Genomic DNA, 22,481 nt, shown 5'->3' with positions numbered 1-22,481 from the left:
CCAGCATTAAAATGTGATATTAAGCAATTCCAGCATTAAAATGTGATATTAAGCATTATGACCATTCCATAATAAAAATGCATATAATTATATCAATAAAGCACACAGTGGACTCTTAATAGAACAGTATTGATAATGTTTGTGGTGTTCATAAATTATCTAAGAGAAGCAATCGTTATTTTAAACACATTTCTGTAGGTCTAATATTGAACCACAATCGCAAAAAGTGTCTTATTAATGGTCCAATTCAGTTGAGAGAGAGTCCCTATTTTTAACAGGTGTTCATAAGAGAAATGTTCAAATTAAGTGAAACATGTGTAGAATTGTAATGGTAGACATTAGGGAATAAAAAACCAATAAATGAAGGTCATGTATATTTGTAGCAGAAAGTAATTTGTAAATGGTTTTAAAATAAACAAAATAATTTAACATATGAATTTATTCAAATGTCAATTCTATACAATTAAGAAAACACAGAAGATAGATTGACTGAATACAATTTTTAAAATTTGATAAATAACGATATATGTTTGCACATCCATGTCATGTCTTGATCAGATATAATTAGCCAGAAGAGCAACTAGGATGAGATAAGTTTGGGTAATCAGGAGCACAGTTGCCTCTACTCTAGTGATCACTTGTAATAATATTGATTGTTTAGATATACAATCCTATCTATTGGTATTAACTTCAGTCTAAATTACACCTCTGTCTTTGCTGTTTGGACACCTTATGTTTGCATCCCACCCACATGCCTCAGTAATAATTAGTAATAATTACATCTATTTAAATAGCTTAATGCTCTTATTATAGATCTTATAAATATCAATAAACATAATGACTGTCAGGTGTACAAGGCAGATATGAGGGTGTGTGTGTATGTGTGTGACCTGTATATATGCTAGAGGGGTGGGTAAATAACATTTTTTCATGCCAAAAAAGGTGTTTTAAGGAAAAATTACCATTTTCCAGCAACAATGAGAGATTTTTAGAACAAAAAATAGAAGTTCAAGCACAGATTTTAAAGCGCATTATGTAGGGTTCCGTGGGACCATGCTTTTATAATCAATCAATTAAATATTATGGTGACTAGTAATCAAGTATGAACGATGTTTACCTAAACTTGTCAGTCTCTATCACTTATTAAGTTTATTTCTTGTCTTCAGGTTAATTTAACTTGATAGAAGTTTGACAACATGGCCATTTTGCGGTAGAACTTTCATGCAGGTGTTTGTTTATAAAAGGCAGGTGGAATACATATCTTCTACATACACTACCATGTTCATTACATAATGTACATTGTCGGCTGCCATGTTATTTCGGATCATGTCAAAACTGATCTTTACTAAGAGTCTTGAGGCTTACTTGAAGAACATCACCAGATGCCCACGATAAGTTTACCATACTACGCATACCTGTTTACAATTTTAACAAAGATGGAAGCTTGTAGACATTTGCAGCACAATGTTTCAAAGACAAGCATGTGCTACTAATTATCCACTATCTCCAGGAACCTGTGACTTTTCTCAGCAATTTTGGATATGTGATTCAAGTCAGAAAAGTATCAAAATGAAACCCCACAATCATCACCTTACCAGAAGTCACACATACTCTTTGTAACACAATGCAAAATCTCCATTCATGATCTTTAATTTGTTTGTTTGTTCATTTTTACATTAATTCCATCCAAACATTGGGATACATGTATGGTATTCACAGATAGATATAGCGTTAAGGCCATTCCTTTGTGAGACCCATGAACAACTGACAAAATATACAAATCTTGTGTGGATTGTTGCCCGCCTTTATTTTCTATACTGATTACAATTACACATAGCAAGCATAGAGAAATTTCATGGAAAGCGGATTCCATAAGCTAAAAACAAGTTTTTGAATTCTTTCAAAGGTAAATTATACTCTTTAACAAGAGAAAGAGAAAAATGGGGTTTAACGTCCACTCAACACAAACTAGGTCATTTCAGGACTTACACATGGTTCAATTTTATTTTAATAATTCACTTGCACATAGGGGTCTTTAGCAGTGGGAGGAAACCGGAGGTCCTGGAGAAAACTCACGAGGTTGGACAGGCACCCCTACTCCTTGTCACGAAAAACCGGATAATCGAAAGCCCGCCAGTTGACTCAATGACAGGCTTTATGATACAGCATGCACATGCGAACCATTCGGCCATCCAACCCCCCTCTTTAACAAGAAAGTCAGATATTGGTAGATATATTCCTGGAGCAATGGTTTCAAGCATTATCAGCTCATCAACCACTGCTAAACTAAGATAAAGTGCTGCTTTAATTAGTAATAACAGATGTAGGTTTTATAGGAAAACAAAGTAAAAACACTTCAAGTTGTATTGACGATTTTCATTAGTATGAAAGCAAACCTAGAAAATCACTGAAAACATATGCCCGTAAGTACTAATTAAATTTGGCATTGGTTAATGAACTAATAATTCTCATTACTATTGTTTCACAAGGAATATCTATATGGAGTGACAATATTTCTGTAAATAAAATTAGGCTGTCACATGACAATATTTCCATTAAGTAAATGATTCTAACTAATCCAGGGACACAAGATATTTATTATAATGTTTACATTCATGAAAAGTAAATCATTTTGACTAAATTATTAATATTAATAACATATTTCTTGTGAACAATACAAATTTTTTCTTGCCAGCAGACGGTAAGTGAAAATAGTGTTAGAATACAGTGAAGGTAACCTATAAGAAGACGAATGTGGAGTTATTTTAATAGAAACAAGTAGATGTATGATCACTAGCCAATAAATACCAGCAATAATTTATTTATTCACCTCAGCAAACATTAATCCAAATAAACTTTGCTAGGTCGTTCAGACAGTGATACCCTATTTGACCGTTGAGAGGCAAGGAAACCTTGTGGAAAGCAGCTGAAAAAATGTAGCCGTGTGGTCCTCTGTGTATGAAAACTATTATCCACAAGCTTTTCGCTGGTTTTAATTTGAGAACTCTTGTTGGCCCCGATACTAGAGTGGGGCTCAATTATTATGTGTCTGTTTCGAGTAAGAAATAAGTAAAAGAATACCTTGGTGACCAACTCAGGGCATATTAAAGTAAGATTGATTTCTTTCCTTTGACAAAATGTCAGAAATGTCATAACAATAAAATGGTGGAAGGCTGTAGGTAGATTAGCGTCTTTATATACAGAAAGGATATAGATAAACTAGGAGAAGTTTTTCCGGTATTTCCGTCTTGTATCAAACTAACACCATCTGCAGACATCAATTTTAGAAGGTTGATACACCACCACCAGAAAATGTCACTTTTCTCTGTTTATTTATCTTTTATTTCAATCCATGTATTTACTTTCTCAGATACCATTTGATGGAAGTTCTCAAGGAATCTTGATCTTGTCTTTTGGACAGAAAGTTTCTGATATTCCACACCAGGAAGCGTCAATTGGTGAAAATTAAAACAAGTAGTTGAAGTACAATGTTTCCTGAAAGGTCTTATAACCCATATTCAATACAAATAAAATGGTACTATATCATAAATGATAGAGACCTGGCCCCGATTTCACAAAACATTATCAGACTTAAAAGGAGATAAATCGCTAATATTTTGGACCTAGAAATGGACTGAAACACTTTGGATGATATAGAGTTAGAGACTTAGCTACTTTAAGTTAAGAATTTACCCAAAATTGATCGCCTTATTTTAACTAAAATATAGACCTTTATAAAACTTTTGTTGATTCAATGTTTCAAATTCAACAATAAGAAATTTTTGTGTTTCTGGATTAAAGATATTTCTCATAAACAGTGATTGAAAGTTGAGTAAATTCTTAACTTAGTCTGAGAATGCTACGTGAAACCAAGATCAGAAAGATTTCCCCCTGAAAGGCCTCATAACCCATTTCCAATACAAAGAAAATGGTACTATATTATAAATGATAGTTTTAGTTTTTCTCTGTTTTATAGAAATAAAGACTTATAAATGCCCTAACTTTGTAATTAATATACTTGAATTCTTTTGCATGTTTATAATGTTTTGATCCCTATTTTTTGACTACTAATATATATACAACATTCAGTTTTTACTTGTTTTTTTCCTACATCTCGTGTAAATGGTTACTCGCAAAGAAATTTTCCTTCAATGTGCCTACATTTATATTTCATGTAGCACATAGTCGGTCATGACTCACACTAGTATTATACAATGTTTGGGAAATATCCCTTATTGTTAGTTTTTTTATTATTTTGAGTGAAGTCTGTTGACTCTGTACTATAACTACAGCGCAATGGGCCCCCGGTTCCATTCACTTGGTCTGATATGTGCATAAATGTGTGACAAGAACATTCTTCAAGCAAATAGTTTATCAAGAATCCCAGTAAAGTTGAAAGTACAAAACCAGTAGACAATTTGGTGTATTATTTTGGGATGTAATTTTTTTGTAAATGTATATCTGTGAACTTCACTTTAAATTTGTAATCAAGACTTTTAATATTGTTCATAAAATTGAAACAGCATACATTATTTAGTACAATATTTGATTTGAATAATTTTTGAACCAGATTTTGTCGTCTTGTATGGTCTTAAAATCTATATTCAAATTCAATATATATTCTGGTATGTTGGGGCTTTAAAGGGAGAATTCAAAACTGAATGAACCAAGATATGGACTGTACTCAATTTTTTTCAGAAACACAACATATCTCTTGGAGAGAAAGCATTTAAATAGTGGTGGTGGTAATTATACAAAATATCTGTGATTTCAAATTAAACTTAAGGTGTCACAAAGTACATACAGTTAAGATAGAAATTTTTTGATTTTTTATATAAGGTTTGAAAATATCTTCTTAAATGGTTCGTTTCAAAACTGAATTCTAGTAATTTTTCTATAGATGTTATAGAGGGTAGTACTAATGTAAATATGATAGCTGGGTGTAGATTAACCCTGGTAAGACACAGATGTTTTTAGACCTACCAACAAATTAGAGGTCATGTTTCATTTGACTCTTGTTAACTCATACTTTAAATAAAAACAAATGTGGATAGAGAAAAGCATACATCCATAACATTCAAAATACACAATATGTGAACACTCAAGTACATGCAAATTATTACTCAATTTCACAAAACAATTTATGGCATTTACCATTTATTTAGCTGTTTCTTTTGTCACTGTTGTGTGCGATTTGGAGAGGAAAATACTGATTGGTACAGAGATAATGCCACAATGATGAAACTGAATGCCAATAAAATTTGACAAAACAAACAAAACATTAAATTTGAAATATTACTAGTCTAAATATTGGTATGAATATGCCACCATTTTGAACTTTTGTATTTGACAGAACAAAAAGTGAAACAAAAAAATCAGGAATGGTTTGACATACTGTAGAAAATTATTTTAGTTAAAACAAGCCAACAGTGTGGCTGATGTCCCCCGCCAAAATCTGTAAATAAATAGATGACACATATTGATTAATTGCACATTTTTTTTTTCAAAAGTATTGAGCAATCTAACTGATCATCTATACTTAGTCTAAGCATAAAATGTTCATGATCAAAGTACCTGGTAGTGAAACTATACACTAAGTCTGCATTTTGGTACGCAGTTCTCCTGCTAGGACTATTCAAATCAAAATCTTGTGTATATAAAAATCTTTAATTCCATCTTACTGACTACTGTGTTATATACATGTAACTCTAAATAAGAATTAGAAAATATGTTGTCACATTGGTGCAATATTTACCCGTGCGTAAGTGCGATTGAAAGAGTAAACAATGATCAAAGACCAGCATATGTTGCAGACACACTTTCCTTATATTATTTCAATGGACTTTTTAATTAGTAATATAAGACGAAACTCCATTTATTTAATATTTAAGAATGTTTTTCATTAATTATATTCCAAACATTCAATTTAAAAATATTTTAATGAATGGAATATGAGAGCACATGGTTTCTAAAAAATCTTAACAGAATTGGTTTTTGTAATTAGCATGAATTTGATGTTATCCATGATAAAGAAAATTATTCATATTTACAAGAAATAAATCATACACAAAATTACTTTCTGAGACTTTTATTATGTATTCGCTGATTTTTACTGGAATCAAAAATATGTGCTTAAATGGGGACCAAATATTTGACTAATGAAAATGGCGTGCGGTTGATGACATAATATTAGGCCAGAATTAGCAGAATTAATGAAAAATCTGGAGAGTGGAACGATTCCAACATAGAGAAATATTTGGTTCATGTCAACTATGAAGAAAGTCAGAATGGTGCAGCATTACCGCTACATAAACTTCTCTGAAGTATTAAAACAACATGGCTTTTCAAATATGTCTAGTAGTCATTCTGAAAAATAAACATGGCGCCCTCCATGTGAAAGAGTATCAAAAAACAAACTAGTTGTACCTTATAAACTGCTCCTTATTCACTTGATGACGGCAAAGAATGCAGTATTGATAACTTCATTAAAGCCAAGAATTTCAACAGGACAGGCATACAACTAATTCAATTTTTCTCAAACAGTCGTTTATGTGGACCATATTGGCTAAAAGTATTTATATGCCAGGTTCATGACAGAATATTCATCAATCAAAGCTAAACCATCGCTAATGTCTTTTTGGCATTAATTTATTTTTTTTATCATGATTTTCTCAAAACATTCACCAACGGTATAAAATCAAAAACAAGCAGAAATAGATTAGTTCATAAATTAATGTTCTTTTCCGAAAACACATGCAATTATTTAATGTACTGAACTAATTATTTAGATCCTATTTTTCTAAAACCAATTTCTGATCACTCTAGGGAATAAAATTATATTTTTGATTGGAATATTATCTATGTTATCTTTTTCAATAATGATTTACAGATGTAAGAATCAACCTATCAATGATATAGAATATGACAGTGCATATATGTTGTTTTACCCACTCTTTAGACAATCTCACAATATTTACTAATAATTAATAAACATGTTTCAAATGAAATAAGTGATTATCTCAATTCACTGTTGTTCTTCAGTGCTGCTTGTACATGTAGGTGTCAAGAAACTTAAATGTCAATAAAAGAAAATGTAATTAAAAAAGATCTTTATTTCCTTCCGACTTAGATACTCTAGGTGAGATACAACGACCGGCCGATACTTCTCTCTGTTTTGAAGTCTGATTTGAGCCAGTGTCATTGGCTAAAACCATTATTATCAAAGAAAAGCATCTTTTCACTTCCTAAAGTCAGATCAGATTAATACAAACTTCATAAAGATGTTAAGACTCTAATTCTATTGTAGTATAAATGACATAATATAAAAAAGAAATAGAAAGTATAGTGTAATTAGACCCAGTACAGACCACCTAATTGGCTGATTTTTTATTTCTACTTCTAGTGACAAGTGAATTATTAAAATAAACAAGCCAAAAGTGAGGCTGATGTCCCCTGCAGAAATCCCAAAATAAATAGATGACACATATTCATTAATCATACAATTATTTTTTTCAAAAGTATCGAACAATCAAACTGTACACTAAGTTTCATCACTCTCTACCAGATAGAAATCAAGATTATCTTGTCCCAAAGCATCGACCAATGCAATTGCTTAGCTCTGCTTAGCTTTAGCTCGAAATGTAAATCATTGAACTCAGTCAAGACATTCACCTAATGAACATCTACATCAAGTTTAAACATATTACCTTAATTAAAAGCAGAGTTGTTATGTTCCAAAGTCTTGACCAATCAAATTGCTTATCGCTCCTCAGCAGAAAATTCTCACTATCGAATTTAGTCAAGGTAATAATATAATGAATCTATATTCAGAGTTTCATCGCTCTCTCTTCATTATAACCAAAGTTATCGTGCCCCAAAGCATCAACTAATCAGATTGCTTATCTCTGCTTACCGTAAGCAGACAATGTTCATCATCGAACTCCATCAAGGCATTCACCTAATGAACACCTACACCAAGTTTGAACATTCTACCTCAAATAGGACAGTTATTGTGTTCCAAAGTCTCGGCCAATTAAATTGCTTATCGCTCTGCTTACCCTGAGCAGAAAATGCTAATTGTCGACCTTAGTCAAGGTATTGATACTATACACCAAGTTTCATCACTCTCACTTAATTAGAACTAAAGTTATCGGGTCCCAAAGCATTTACCAATCAAAATGCTGATCTCTGCTTACCCTAACCAGAAAATGCTCAACTTCAAACTCCATCGAGGCATTGATCTAATAAACACCTATACCAAGTTTGAACATTCTAGCTCAATTAGAAGGAGAGTTATTGTGTCCCAAAAAGTGTAACGAATGGACGACAGACAAACCCATTTTAATAGTCCCCTGCTTTCTTCGAAACGCAGGAGACAAAAAATATACATGTTAGTTACACAATGACCTACAGTCATTACTCTCTCTGTCTCTAAATTGCTATGTCGATTAGCCAAAATATTGTTACTAAAAAAAGTAATGCTCTTGAACGTTTGAAAACCAGTGAAGGTCATTTGCCTGGTTGTTGCAACTACTTCAGGATGTCAAAATAGTTTTCCCCCACTGATCGCTGTATCAATGTTCTCTTGAAATGTTGCAAGAATAACCCAATTCAAGTAAGAGAGAGAGAGAGAGAAATGGGGTTTAATGTCCACTCGACACAAACTAGGTCATTTCAGGACTAACATATATTTCAATTTTATTTTAATAATTCGCTTGGGTGTGTGGGTCTTTAGCAGTGGGAGAAAACTGGATGACCTGGAGAAAACCCACAAGGTTGGACAGGTGGGTCGACCCTACTCCTTGTCACATACAACCGGGGAATGGAATGACTCAATGACTGAACTTATGATCTAACGAGCACGCATTTTCCATTCGGCCACCCAACTCCCTAACTACATGAATTGTTTTAATCTTCTAAATTATTATATAAAAAGACACTTTTCAATATTTTCAGTCCTTTTTTTTGGATTTAAACAAATCAAGTGTTTGTTGATTTTCAAGAGCACTGCATCTTTAACAGCTTAGCCAATTGAGGCATTATCAATATACTGGTACTTACCTCAAATTCCTTTGGGTCAAACATATTTGTTAAAATGACAACTTTTTCATGTTTTAATCTGACGTCTAGTGGTTTCTCTAATTTCCATTCAAATAATCTAAAATGAAATATAAAAAACAGATTATCTATTAGTAACAGCATTTTGTCTATGCTAAGGGAGATAACTACATTCTAATATGTACAGTAAATTATATATATATATATTATATACTCTTCAAAAAAAGTAGGAGATATTGAAATGCAAATACCTATACAGGTTGTGATATGATAAATAGTCATGGACACTTGACATGCTTTGAGAGTATGTTCACAGATGAAGAACTTATCGCCCTAACAGAACCACTGAGCTGCACATGCGACACACAATAGCGCCATGCACGTGGGAGGGGTTCATTGTCAAATTAGACATTTCAAGGAAAACTTGACGAAAACTGCCGTGTGCTGGTTTATCCTATCCATGTTTGCTTTCCTATCGGTTCTTGCATAAGATTTACTGTTTAGCGTATCTTTGCTTTAGTGTGTTACGTTTAATTTGCAATGAGACGTCTTCAACATGATGAACGTCTACGTGCTATTGGCCAGCCATGAGTCCTGACCTTTCCCCTATAGAGCATGTCTGGGACATGATCAGAAGATGTGTTCGTCGACATCAACATCAACCGACAACACTGCAAGAATTGGCCGTGGCACTGCAAGAGGAGTGGGTCAGATTGCCCCAAATCGTGATTGGACGGTTGATTAGGAACATGCTACGATGAATTGCTGAATGTCTGAGGGTTGGTGGAACAATTACTCACCATTAAGACAAAGATCAAAAACGTCCATTTTCACTTTTGACAATGTATCTCTTTGCGAGTGAAATGGGGCTGTCAGATAAGTCACCCATATGAACTGTTTATGTTCATGTGTAGGCAATTGGCCTGTTATTAACATACACTGGTTACCTCTAATAAAAACAGCAGTGCATTTCCGCAGTTTTGTATTGTTTCTGAATATCCCCTACTTTTTTTGAAGAGTATATGATCACTGCATTTAGTGTATAATGTTAGTTTTGGTACTAAACTTAACAATCAAGAACCAATGATTTAGAAGTTAGAACTATATGTCATGGTCACTCCAGGCTTGCAATAAAACACTTTTAGAATATTATCATATTTCCTATGATTAAATTTTCACACACAACAACAGCAGAATTTAGTTTGATATGAAAATCCCACATACTTTTCTTGATTTTCTCTCATTTTTCTCTTTTGTTTATTGCTTAATTTTTTCTTCTTTTTTGCAGGATCAAAGCTTCCTTTCATTTCAAACTTTGCCTTTTCTACACGAACAGTACTACCAGTACCACGCATATCTAATCCATCTAACAGTTTTAAACACAGGTCAACAGATTCTTTCTATTTATAAAAAGAAACAGAACATTTTTAAAAATTAGAAATCAGACAAAACCAAGTTTTGGTAAGAATTATTAAGATCCACCTTATTATAAATATTAAATATCCCAAAAACTAGATAATATTAATATATAAATAAATTAAATGCATCCATTTCCATGAAACTATCTTTTTTTCTTTCTAAGCTGAATAATAATAAAACATAGAGCCCAAAATGATGTCTAACTGACATATTTAGAATTAAACACCTATATTACTATTAGCATTTACAAATGTGAACTCCAATAACTATATTGTCTTTAACTTTAAACACTTTTATTATGCCATTTCTCTCTCCTAAACCACTCTCTTCACTCCCGCCATATTTTCAACTCTTGGTCCCCACTTCCTCCCGGACATGCGTACACCTCTCTAGCAGACGACATACACACAAACAGTTATACATGTAAACAATACAGTTGACAAGGTTAACAATAAATATGGAAAATTATTACTGGTGCATTGAGGCTTTAATCAAATTTAAAGATTATATTAGAATTGAGACCATTAATTACCTTTATATAACAACATAGTCCGTCTCCCTTTACATTGCCTTCTGAATCTTTATATAATTTAGTTTTAGGTTTCTTGGTAAAAGGGTCAAACATAATAAGACCGTATTTTGCCATTAATTCTTGAAACTCTTCATCTGTGGTATCAGTGGGTAGACCACTGACATAAACATGGCAGCTTTCTTCTGTTTGATGGTCAAACCATGCAGCTAAAACAAATACATATTTCAAAAACATTATTAACATGTATAGATGAATGTAAACTGTTTCAGGTAAGAAGAAGTCAAAATGTGTAAAGCCAAAATATTATTTGTTAAGTAGTGATCAGTTTGAATTGAAATGAACTTGGGATTAATGTCCTACTTTTCTGCACTGATCAGTTTGAGTGTTTATCATTTCAAAAATTGAAAATGGTGAACAATAACCTTACTATAATATTCTAGACTTATATTCTTACAAAAAAAATGTAAAGTAATCTCTGTCACCTGTCTATACAGCTCATTAATTAAAGATATTGTTGATATACATTTTTCACCAATGATATGTCTTATTTGTACATTAGGTATTTGCTTGAAAATGACTTGTGATCTTGGTGAAACGTATTATAAACCAAGCGATTGTATCCATACCAAGTGTTCTAGTATTATATAATATTCTTATGTAATTTAAAGGAGCCAAACATCTTTTATTTTGGTAAAAACAAAGTAATGAATAGGGTTCATCTGATGTATTATTTCAATTAGTAATGCATCCTTGGTATCCCCAGTGGTCCCATTCCAGTTCTCTCCACTATACCCTGGGTTAATCCATGGGGTTTCCACGATTTCAAATTATCTACCCTGGACTTAATTGTAGCTAAACTCTACGAACCAATCAAAAAACAGTTTACAAAAATGTCTTACTAATGAGGTAGCCTTCTTTTTGCGTTCATTTTTATAAGGGTAGATAACCAAATTCATGTCCATTTATTTACTGAATGATTTATGTAAATAATGTATATATTTCTAATTCATTTATATTTAATTCTATTATCAAAATCTGGAGTATGTTTCGCTGATTTTAAATATGTATAACATTTATATTTTTGAATTTTGGTATTATTATCACTATTTGTTCTTTGTCTGAAATCTTTCATTCTGTTATATTTATATTATTGAACTTATACTTGGCAATACTTGGTAGCAAACCTTAAAGCACCAGGTAATAGTAGTAAATTCTCAATAAATGAAATGAAATGGGGTTTAACATCATACTGTTCTGCTCCTAAACTGGGCTAATGAAGACGGGCATACGCCATACAGTGTGCTATGAGGGAAATTTTGCCTGGGCAGTGGCGCTACAGCCTACTCTTATATCAAATTCCAACTACCAAGGGATCTTTTACGTGCACGCCAATATGTACATGGGACCTTGGTTTTCCGTCCCATCCGAACGACTAGATAGCTGTCCTTGTCAGGCCCTCCGTCCTGCATCACTGACAAGGGGAAACCACGTTGGAAAATCTGGATAAACTTCCTCGGCCAATGCAGGGATCAAACACCCGACCTCCAGGCTAGCGAGCCAGCGTCTTACCCACTTAGCCACGTGATCCCAAATTCTCAATAAAACTCCTGAACCTACATATATATAAAAATTGTAATTTGTTGTTAATAAATATGCATTTTGTACTATTTAGACTTCTTTCATAAGGCTACCTTCTGGCTAATTCCTAACTATGTCTCTTGAAGTGGAGCCTTTGCATTTTGTTTACTTTACCTAATAAGAGTAATTTCTCTACGATTTATGGGACTGGTCGATAAAAATAATACGATCGTGTACTCCATCTCAAAAATTAACCCAGGGGTTCGTGGAGTGGAACAGAATGAGACCACTGGGATACCGGGATGTTAGTAATGGAACAAGACCTATGTAATTAAATTTTCATTTTTAAAATATTATGTGGAAGTCAATTTGTTAACTAGTTTTTGTTTTGTTATTGGCTATTGTGTCAACAGTTAAACACAATATCAGTTATCGGTATATATATACAATGACTACATTTACAGAATTCAAATTTACAATTACAGTACAGGGCTAATTTTGGAACTAGAATCGCCGAACACGGCGGAAAAACACTGAGTTAAATGGGATGTCCTTGGCGAATCGGCAATCGCTGGCACTCGCTAACCTGCCAAACCACGACGAATCACCGAGTTTCGCGGTGTATCACAGGGTTTTGCGGTGGAGCATGGTAAATCGCTTGCGTGCCAATATTGTCTCGATTATAGCATGTTGAAGAAAATTGTACTTTATTTATGTTGAATACATGTATGTTTATCTTGAGCGAGGAATGAGGGTCAAACTAATATTGTCTGCAATAAATTTTAATGCTGCCGTGAAAACGTGATATGTAGGCTGGTTTGAATAATAACCCAAAGTTCACCGGCAATCTATTTCGGTTAAAATTTTGAACGTACATGTATTATGTGGCGTTATATATGTATGCGCATATTGAACAACTTAAAATTTCTTAAACCTATCATTTGGTCTTCGTCATAACTTCCACATTGTGGCAAGCAGATGTAATCCATCAATAATTGGCTGCTATCAAATCCAAATTTTAAATTATATACGATGAGCTTTTACACATTACTTCATTACTCGCAGATTCAGATAATCTAAATTAACAATCCATAAAGCACAGTGCCATACATTATAAATCACTCGACAATACACAAAACAGTGAATCACATAGTCAAAAAACGCGCCAAAACATTGAGTTGTTGGTGTCAACATGGGACTATATTCTAACACTGTGATAATTTGCAAAAAGTATTTAACAAATCTTGACCATTACCAGTATATGATAAATGTATTATGACGTATGACGCATTAAAAGTTGTAAAAGAAAGTCTATACGCAAGTTTTGTGATTGATACTGCCGAATAAATGTGCATATGTATTTTGAAATTACTATGAGTACAAATTATCGGCAAATGTTCCTTGATTCAAATTACTCCGATTTATGTCATATAACACAAATGTTAATATTTCTCAACTACCAAGCTAACAAAGGATTTTGATAAATCTGCAGGAAGCCATTTCACTCTATAAGGCTGACCAATTAAGTTAATTAATACAATGTAATCGTCTTCTATCGTACACAATATGAATGTTAAGCAAGCTATTCTATATAAAAACATAGTCTGCCTCCCTAAGAAAACATCTTTTTCATAGTACCGGTAATAATGAGTAAATATAATTTTAACACAAACTGTATTATTTCATAATTTGTTAAAAATTGTAGGACTGGATCACATGGCATAGTGTTTTATTAATTAAAAATAGATAAATTAAATACGATAGCCTTTAAATTAATACTACATTACACTCTTCGTTTAAACAAACAATTCACATCAAACATTTCCATGTATCATAAATCATGGGGACCGATACGGCACGTTCCATATTAATCAAGAGTAATTATAATTAAATATAAACTTTATAATTTCATAATTTTTTTCAAATGTTAGGGCTTGGTCATCTTTCACTAATACATCACAATGTTCCCTTAGATTATATTTGAGTTAGTCTCTAAAATAAAATAAGCTTCGTTTAAGGCAATGAAAATTTTCAAGGTCATCGAGGCATGCAGATTTACTGTGTTGTGAGTAATATATAGTCTACAAATTTGGGGACTTATTTGATATATATTCATCCGCCAAGTGAACAGGTTTTATACTAGTAGAATTTCACAATCACACAATGTGCAGGCTTCGAAATTAGCGGACGCACAGACACAAAAAGCGGGCTAAAATATGAAAATAGCGTGTTAAATTTGAACTGTAAGGCAAAGATTTGCGTCTACAGTAATTTAGTTTAAAAAGCAAATTTTAAAACTTGAGTTTTTCTATAGCTTAATTCTCTGAAAAGGTTGAAAACATTTAAGATAAAATTCACAAAAGACCCCATTTTGATGTGTATAGACTCACTTTCCTTTAACAAACTCTGAGTCTCAATGAAAAGACCGGATATAAACGGCCACGCGTAACTTAACCAATGAAATAACAATACGGCACCTTCCCAACAAATAATATATGCAAAACTCAGACCATGTAATATTATTGACCAATCATGTTATCCCTAACTGTATTGACCCTAAGATCGCGAACGGCTATTTTACATGGTTTACCCAGCTGTAACTGAAATACTACTGAAATACACATTTGTGAACAAGTGGTGGTTAAATACACAAATATCCAAACGATCAAATTCTGTTCCAATACTTCCATTTGGAACCAGGCAGAAAAATCTTGTATTACTTTTCGATTATTTGCGTGATTACAACTACTGAAAGTTTTTGCTTGTTACACTTTGTTTTTGCTTCTAATTTTAAAAATAACAAGCAAAAAATTGCTTCTGGTATTGAAAATAATATTTGAACCCTGCATTACTTCTAGGGTATAAACGGATATAGACTTCCTTAATTTCGGCAAAACAGGTACATTGTAGTTTATGTGTTCATTTAGATCTATTGCTGATTATAAAATATTCAAACTTTCCTTCAGTGGAAATGTTTTAAGTTGGTCCTTTACCTAGGAAAGTAGAACTTACAAATGCCGTAAAAAGACTTTCACAGCCTGGAGAGAGAGAGAGAAATGGGGTTTAACGTCCACTCGACACAAACTAGGTCATTTCGGGACTAACATATGGTTTAATTTTATTTACATAATTCGCTTGTGCGTAGGGGTCTTTAGCAGTGGGAGGAAACCGGAGGCCCCGGAGAAAACCCACAAGGTTGGACAGGTGACCCTACTACTTGCCACGTACAACCGGGGATTCGAAACCACGCCAGTCGACTCAATGACAGACTTTATGATACAGCGCGCGCACGCTAACCATTCAGTCATCCAACCCCCCTTCACAGCCTGGAAAATACAAATAAGTGAAATGCTTCGAGAAACAAATACACCAAAGAAAAATTTGATGAAATGTTAGCTATTTCCTAAAATATTCTGTAATACTTTGAGAAATAACAACACTAATGTTACTGAATAAAAGCCGGGAAAAGTTGATGAAAGCATGGCGAGACACGGCGGATTCTTAGCGAAACACGGTGGATTCCAAGCAAAACTTAGCGAAAACTCACCGTGAATCAAGCGAAAATTCACTGCAGAATCAAGCAAAAATTCTCCGAGAAATCTTAGTGATTTTATTCGCCGCGATGGCGCGATTTCGGTCCAAAAACGTTAGGACAAACTGTACAAAGACTTACGTTCTTCTTTGTCTGGGGGTGGTTTTCTTTTCTCTCCAGCTTTTAATTTCTTCAGTTCTTTTTTATTTATCTTTTTGGGTGGCTGATTAGTTCCTGGCACTGATACATCTCCATCCTGGAAATTCTTGTAATATTCTGCATATTCTTCACCATAATAATAAGCATAATATTCTGCATAGTCTTTAAATTCTTTGCCAGTTTCAGGATTTATATTAGAGGGAGGGTTTTCAGCAGATTCTTCTCCTGTGGCACTGTTTTCTCCCTCCTGTGTTTCTGAGTTGTAAGTGTAACCATAGTAACTATAATAATCTTTACAATATTGTTCATATTTTTTAATTGCCTCTGGATCAGAATCAGCAGGTGGTGTAGGACTACTCTCATTTTCACCATCAGCAGTTTCTGTTGTTGTATTATTGATTCCATAATTCATCTGATACTTTGCTATAAAATCATCATCAATCTGAAGAGACATAAATTAAGAAATTAATTAGTATGTCGACGAAATATACATATATGTACCCATCATACCACATACACTGTACTAAAATTTGAGAGGAATATATGAGAGGACAGCAGTACAGACTGAGAATACTCTGTCACCAAAAGAAACCTATCTTGTCCATGGTATCTCTAACTAATAGAAGCTTATTGGATGATCTTGTAATAGGCTGTAATGGTTTGGGTTTAAGGAGATCTTTACGATAGGAAGAAGCAGAAGAATTTTTTGAAAAATATTTATAAGTTTATAGCAGAATTTTGAAAACAGTTGTCTTATTGATAGGTAATCAGTGAAGACATTCAAGACTATAGTTATTTGTTCAAAAGGATTGACTATTAATTAATATACAAGACATTGGTGAATTACAATATTCCAATCATTTACATATATGATCCATCTTAACAACTGAAGTATGTATGGCATAAAATTAAGAGGAAAAACTCCAGAAAGTACAGAGGCATATCTGAAAAGTCAAAGTTTCACTATAAATTATAAAGTATAGCTGTTATGTGATTTATTATTTATTTTCTGTGGTAACTATCCAACCTACAGTCGTGCCAAAAATTACAAAATACCTTAGGAAACCAAGCTTTCTTCTCCAAATCCCACTCAAAGACAGTACCATCTTTATCTGTATATGTTTGTTGACCTTCTTCCTTACGTTTTGCAAATTCTTCTTGTTGAATCTGTTCTTCAAAATCTTGATCAGACATATTTCTATTTCTGTAAAATGTGGGAGAGAAAAGAATTAGAAATATAATAATGTACGCCTATTGTATGCCTACATATTAAAGATCGCCGGAAAAGCTTCATATCCTTTCCATAAGTTGAGATTTACCTGTGGCAGGTAACAATGACATACGGGGTCGTGTTATACTTATGGAAAGGACATGTTGACATAATTCCTTGCATTATTTAAAAAAATTATGAAGCTTTTCCGGTGACCTTTAATGTAAATTGTAAATGTATACTAACAAGTGATTGCCATGCAAGATACACGTACGCCCAAATTTTGCAAGAGATGGCCAGAGAACAAGTAAAATCGATAGGGCGCATTCTCTCATTGAATTTAGGTGCGTCAAAAATAGCGCTCACCAAATCTGATAAGAAATCTACATACCGGTATGTTCATGGCAAAAAGCTTGTCATATCATACACTCCAAATCCAGTACAATCAGATGCAATCTGCGAGTCCAAATTCTGGAGTGTCAAGTACAATAGCCATGATAATCAATAAAGTCTTGATTGTAAGTCCTTTCATCGGCAGTCTCCGCAGATATTTTTTTTTTTTTTAAACAATATTTTATTCACGGGATACCTAAAACATGCCATTGGCTTATATAAATCAGCTTGCCAAAAGCAAGATATATAAATGATTATAGTCTACATACATAAGTGTTAAATTACAACGCTTATACAGGTATTTAAGGGGATTGTCTCAACCACCCAATATATAAGCCATCCAGTACAGTGGTCAAGACAGTTGTTTTGACTTGCGATGTGAATCTAAATACATGTATAACATTTGAAGCAAGAAACAGGCCCATCAATCCGTCTTTAAAGTTACATTCCTGCGTACAAACTGGGTGATTTAATGGTATATACTAAAAACATATTCAAACTAATTAATTTGTCATAATTTTGCTTCAAATCCTTCTCAAACATTGTAATTGCGAAGGAATGCCCTGCTATAAAAACTCGATCAAACCAGGTCATGTTTACGTCACGTGACTTACCTCTCTTGGAAGTCAGAGGAGAATTCATTGCATACATAAGACGATGTTGTCTTTAATCGCTTACTATTTATTACAAATATTGAATCCTAATTAAATTCTCGGATCATCCACTACCTGCGTCTTTTTCTGTCATTTTTATCTCCGAAAGTGTTCTACTAACTCTTCATAAAGTTTATCAACTTGTACATCAAGCGCTCAATGTTCGCGTGTGACCTTTGACATCACACGTGCAGAAATTCCTAATCGTCAGGCTGTCGATTAGGGGAACCCTTACATTTTTGTCCTGTATACGCTCCATGGGTGTTTTTCGGGGAATCCAGTATTTTTCTAGTAAGATTGGATATCTCTACTTTACATATATACCAAAACTGCCATACTTTTATTGGAAATAACCACCCGATAAATACTTTTCTGGGAACCCATCTTTAAGCTAAGTGGCTAAAAGGTTTGCGGTCATCATTATTCACCCTTAAAGACCACATAAGATGAAAAATCTAAATTGCGTGTACGTGTAGCCAATGGTTACTACATCCACTTTAAGGCAATCTGATTAAAATTAATTCGGCTATTAACGTTTAAGTATCCGACATGCCAAAACGCTTTTCAATTTTTCAATTACGACCTTAATCTGATTGAATGACAGAGGTTCACCAGGCGAATTACAAAGAGAATGACAGAGGTTCACCAGAGGAATGACAAATAGAATGATAGAGCATCAGAAGACGAATGATAAGGGAATGATAGAGCATCAGAAGAGGAATGATAAGGGAATGACTGAGGTTCACCAGAGGTAAGGCTGTGCAAAAATATCGATATAATCGATAATCGGTAGAAGTTATTTAGCAATACGATAATCGATATTGAAATTCAAATATCGATATATTTACCTTCTGACGGCAAGATACTGTCACTTTCACATGACTGAACTTGCCGTAGTCTGGCATTAGCAGATGAATGAATGAATACACAACGTCAACACAACAACTATTTCCCCCCTCTGTTTACAAACTGGCACATTTTAAATATATATTATTGTAAAAAACTAAATTTTAAGATTAAATACATTATTTTAATATTTTCGTTGTTTTTGTTGTTATTACTAGTTGAAACTAAAATAGGTCACGCACTTTGTGAACAATGACAATCGCATGTGATATAGAATTATCTCCCTTCTTTATTCTTGATTGATTTGTAGAGAAATCGTCTGCTTTCACGATAAAACTAATTGTATTATTAATGATCAACTCCGCTTTTATTACTAAATCATGTCAGATACAGCCCATACAAAACACGTTTTTGACTTCCAGGGAAAATATCTATATCTCTCGTAATTTCGTGGAAGAATTCTACTTTGGTTTTCATCTAAATTAACCAATCATAAAAATTCTACTTTGAAAGCCCGTAATTATTTTTTTATTGTCCAATCAATAGACCCCTTCTATTTTATTTTATTCTATTAGTAGTAACACTGTGTGATCGCCAGTCACTTGCAAAGAGAAGCCATGTATTGTCTTTGTATTTATCGGAGATATTGGAATAAAAAAAGGTTCAAATGAATCAAGAACAAAACTTAGAATAATACTCAAATTAGTCCTACATTTAGCAACTAATTATTTTACATTAATTGATTTTTTTACATACATCGGCCCCATATTAGACAAGGATAATAACACTACTGTAACTTGATCAACACAAATAACAGGTCGGTAAAGTTCGGATTTTTTCGGAAAAATGATAATCGATTATTATCGATAATCGCTGACAAATTCTTGCCGATAATCGATATTGAAATTTCATATCGATTCCCAGCCTTAACCAGAGGAATGACAAAGAGAATGACAGAGGTTCCTTTTATTATTCTCTGATATTCACCTGATGAACCTTGTCATTCTCTTCATCATTCATCTAATAAACCACTGTCAATCCCTTGTCATTCATCTTTTGAAACTTTAGTATCATTTTTGTCATTCATCTAATGAACGGCTGTCATTCCCTTTGTCATTCATCTGGTGAACCTGTGATTCCTTTTGCAATCCTTCCATTGAGCTCTTGTCATTATCTTTGTCACTCATCCTGTGAACCCTGTCATTACCCTTTTATTTATCTACTGGGGTTTTATCATTATGTTTGTCATTCATCTAATGATTTAGAGAACCTGCGATTCATTTTGTCACTTGTCTGGTGAACCCCTTGTGTCGGTGTAGAAGGGTGGGGGGCCTGACAAGGGACAATGTACATTTGGATAGGACAAAAAATAAGGTTATGTATAGGCCTACACATTGGCGTGTATGTAAAAGAACCCCTGATCGTAGGAATTCGATGTAAGGTAGGCTATAGTGCCGCTGTCCAGACAAAATTGCCTTATAGCACCACTGCATGGCATAGATAATGAATACATACATTGTCAAAACGTAAGGATTCAAAAACAAGCCAAAGGCTTATATTAATTTGTCTCCTTATTTATAGTTAATAAATATACTACACATACAATTGTAATATGTACATTTCAAATACAATTAACAGTATGGTATTTTACATTTACTATTAATCATAATTTAATAGTTTGTGTCACTTTCAGTGCCTTACCATTTCATAATACGCTTGCTTATGATGTTTTGAAGACGTCAGATGTATATTAACTGAAAAAGTAATTAATAACGTCTCCATTAGCCCAATCATTTCAGAAAAGAAGGATGTTAAACCCCATTTTATTTAATTCTAACTTAATGTGATTAGAGAAATTATTGTTTAGAAATTTCTTGGCTTTCGTTATTCAGATTATGGAGTGCAGGAAGCGTTCTATATATCATATAGTAACAACCCAGTAGAGTAGGGCGACCCTCGGATGTAGACTATGGTCGCGACTACAGTCTGAACCAGCACCCAAACGCAAATGGCCCTAGCCATTGACTATTCAATATGGTGGCGACCATGTCAGTTGTTCCGCCTGCTATATTTTCTCCTATTTACTCATGTATTTTTAAAAACTGGTTAATTTTCCATACTGCGAAGTGAAAGCAAGCTTAATATAGGTTACAAATAGGATTAGTCAATATCAGAATATTTTTCATTGGAATTATGTCACCCAACCAAATCACACGTACAGTTTTTTGTCGTGTGCCTTATATATTCGAATAAGAAGATCCTAATCTGTCAAATTCATCAAAAAAGACGAAAAAAAATCATATTTAACATCTATACTACAATGCCTATTCACTAACTTTCAGGCATTAACATGGGCCCTATAATAACGACCAAGGTGTAAATAACGCAACAGCAATCGGCAATTTTATTATATTTTTCAGAAAATCTTCTCAAGTGTCAGTTTTGTCAGCCATCTTTGAACTATATATCCCGACCGTGCTTTATCGGTGTGCCAGTGAAATCGTCCACAAGCAAAGTCGTCCACACCCGTTGGTGGAGTCGTCCACAAGGCATTGGTGATGTCGTCCACAACTATTGGTGATGTCGTCCACAACTAAGAATAAGAGTCATACACAATTTACTCGTACTCGAAATGCCGATGTTATTTGATTTCAGATTGTTTGATTAGTATTAACAATGTTTTTATAATAAAGTATATTCACGTTTTGTAATGAAGTATACTTGTATTGTTTGTATTAAAGTTAATCGTATTGTTGGATTATTGTATGATCCTTCTTTTCATGTTAGATTTTAGTTTGTTTTGTTAGATTTTAGCATTTTTGATTGTTTGATATTAGTATTAACGATGTTTGTGTAATAAGGTATATTCGCTTTTAATTGACGTTATGATTGTAACATTTTTGTTTGATTAGTATTAACGATGTTTTTGTAATAAAGTATATTCACATTTTGTAATGAAGTATACTTGTATTGTTTGTTAATTGGAGTTATGATTTTAGCATTTTTGTTTGTTTGATTAGTATTATCGATGTTTTTGTAATAAAGTATTGATTATTATTTGGCGTTATGATTTTAGCCACAATTTGTCTGAAGTTTAAACAC

At 33.3% G+C, this 22,481-nt stretch overlaps 1 protein-coding gene across 2 annotated transcripts in view; it reads right to left on the bottom strand.

Moving 5' to 3' along the window:
* LOC126810871 (HIV Tat-specific factor 1) overlaps nt 1-22,481 on the bottom strand; it is a 29,899-nt gene that overhangs the window by 5,156 nt on the left and 2,262 nt on the right. The window contains exons 2-7 of one of the 2 annotated variants that reach the window (XM_050536193.2): nt 21,081-21,133; nt 17,334-17,481; nt 16,260-16,719; nt 11,009-11,214; nt 10,282-10,457; nt 9,061-9,157 (exon numbers count right to left, since the gene is read on the bottom strand). In XM_050536193.2, the coding sequence (XP_050392150.2) occupies nt 9,061-9,157; nt 10,282-10,457; nt 11,009-11,214; nt 16,260-16,719; nt 17,334-17,471 (1,077 nt within the window). In that variant the 5' untranslated portion in view covers nt 17,472-17,481; nt 21,081-21,133. The remainder of the gene's footprint in view (nt 1-9,060; nt 9,158-10,281; nt 10,458-11,008; nt 11,215-16,259; nt 16,720-17,333; nt 17,482-21,080; nt 21,134-22,481) is intronic. The other variant, XM_050536194.2, reaches the window with a different exon arrangement.

The sequence above is a fragment of the Patella vulgata genome, chromosome 2, assembly GCF_932274485.2.
Source record: "Patella vulgata chromosome 2, xgPatVulg1.2, whole genome shotgun sequence".
In the NCBI taxonomy this organism is placed as follows: Eukaryota; Metazoa; Mollusca; class Gastropoda; family Patellidae; genus Patella; species Patella vulgata.
This window is presented reverse-complemented; position numbering and strand designations above follow the sequence as displayed.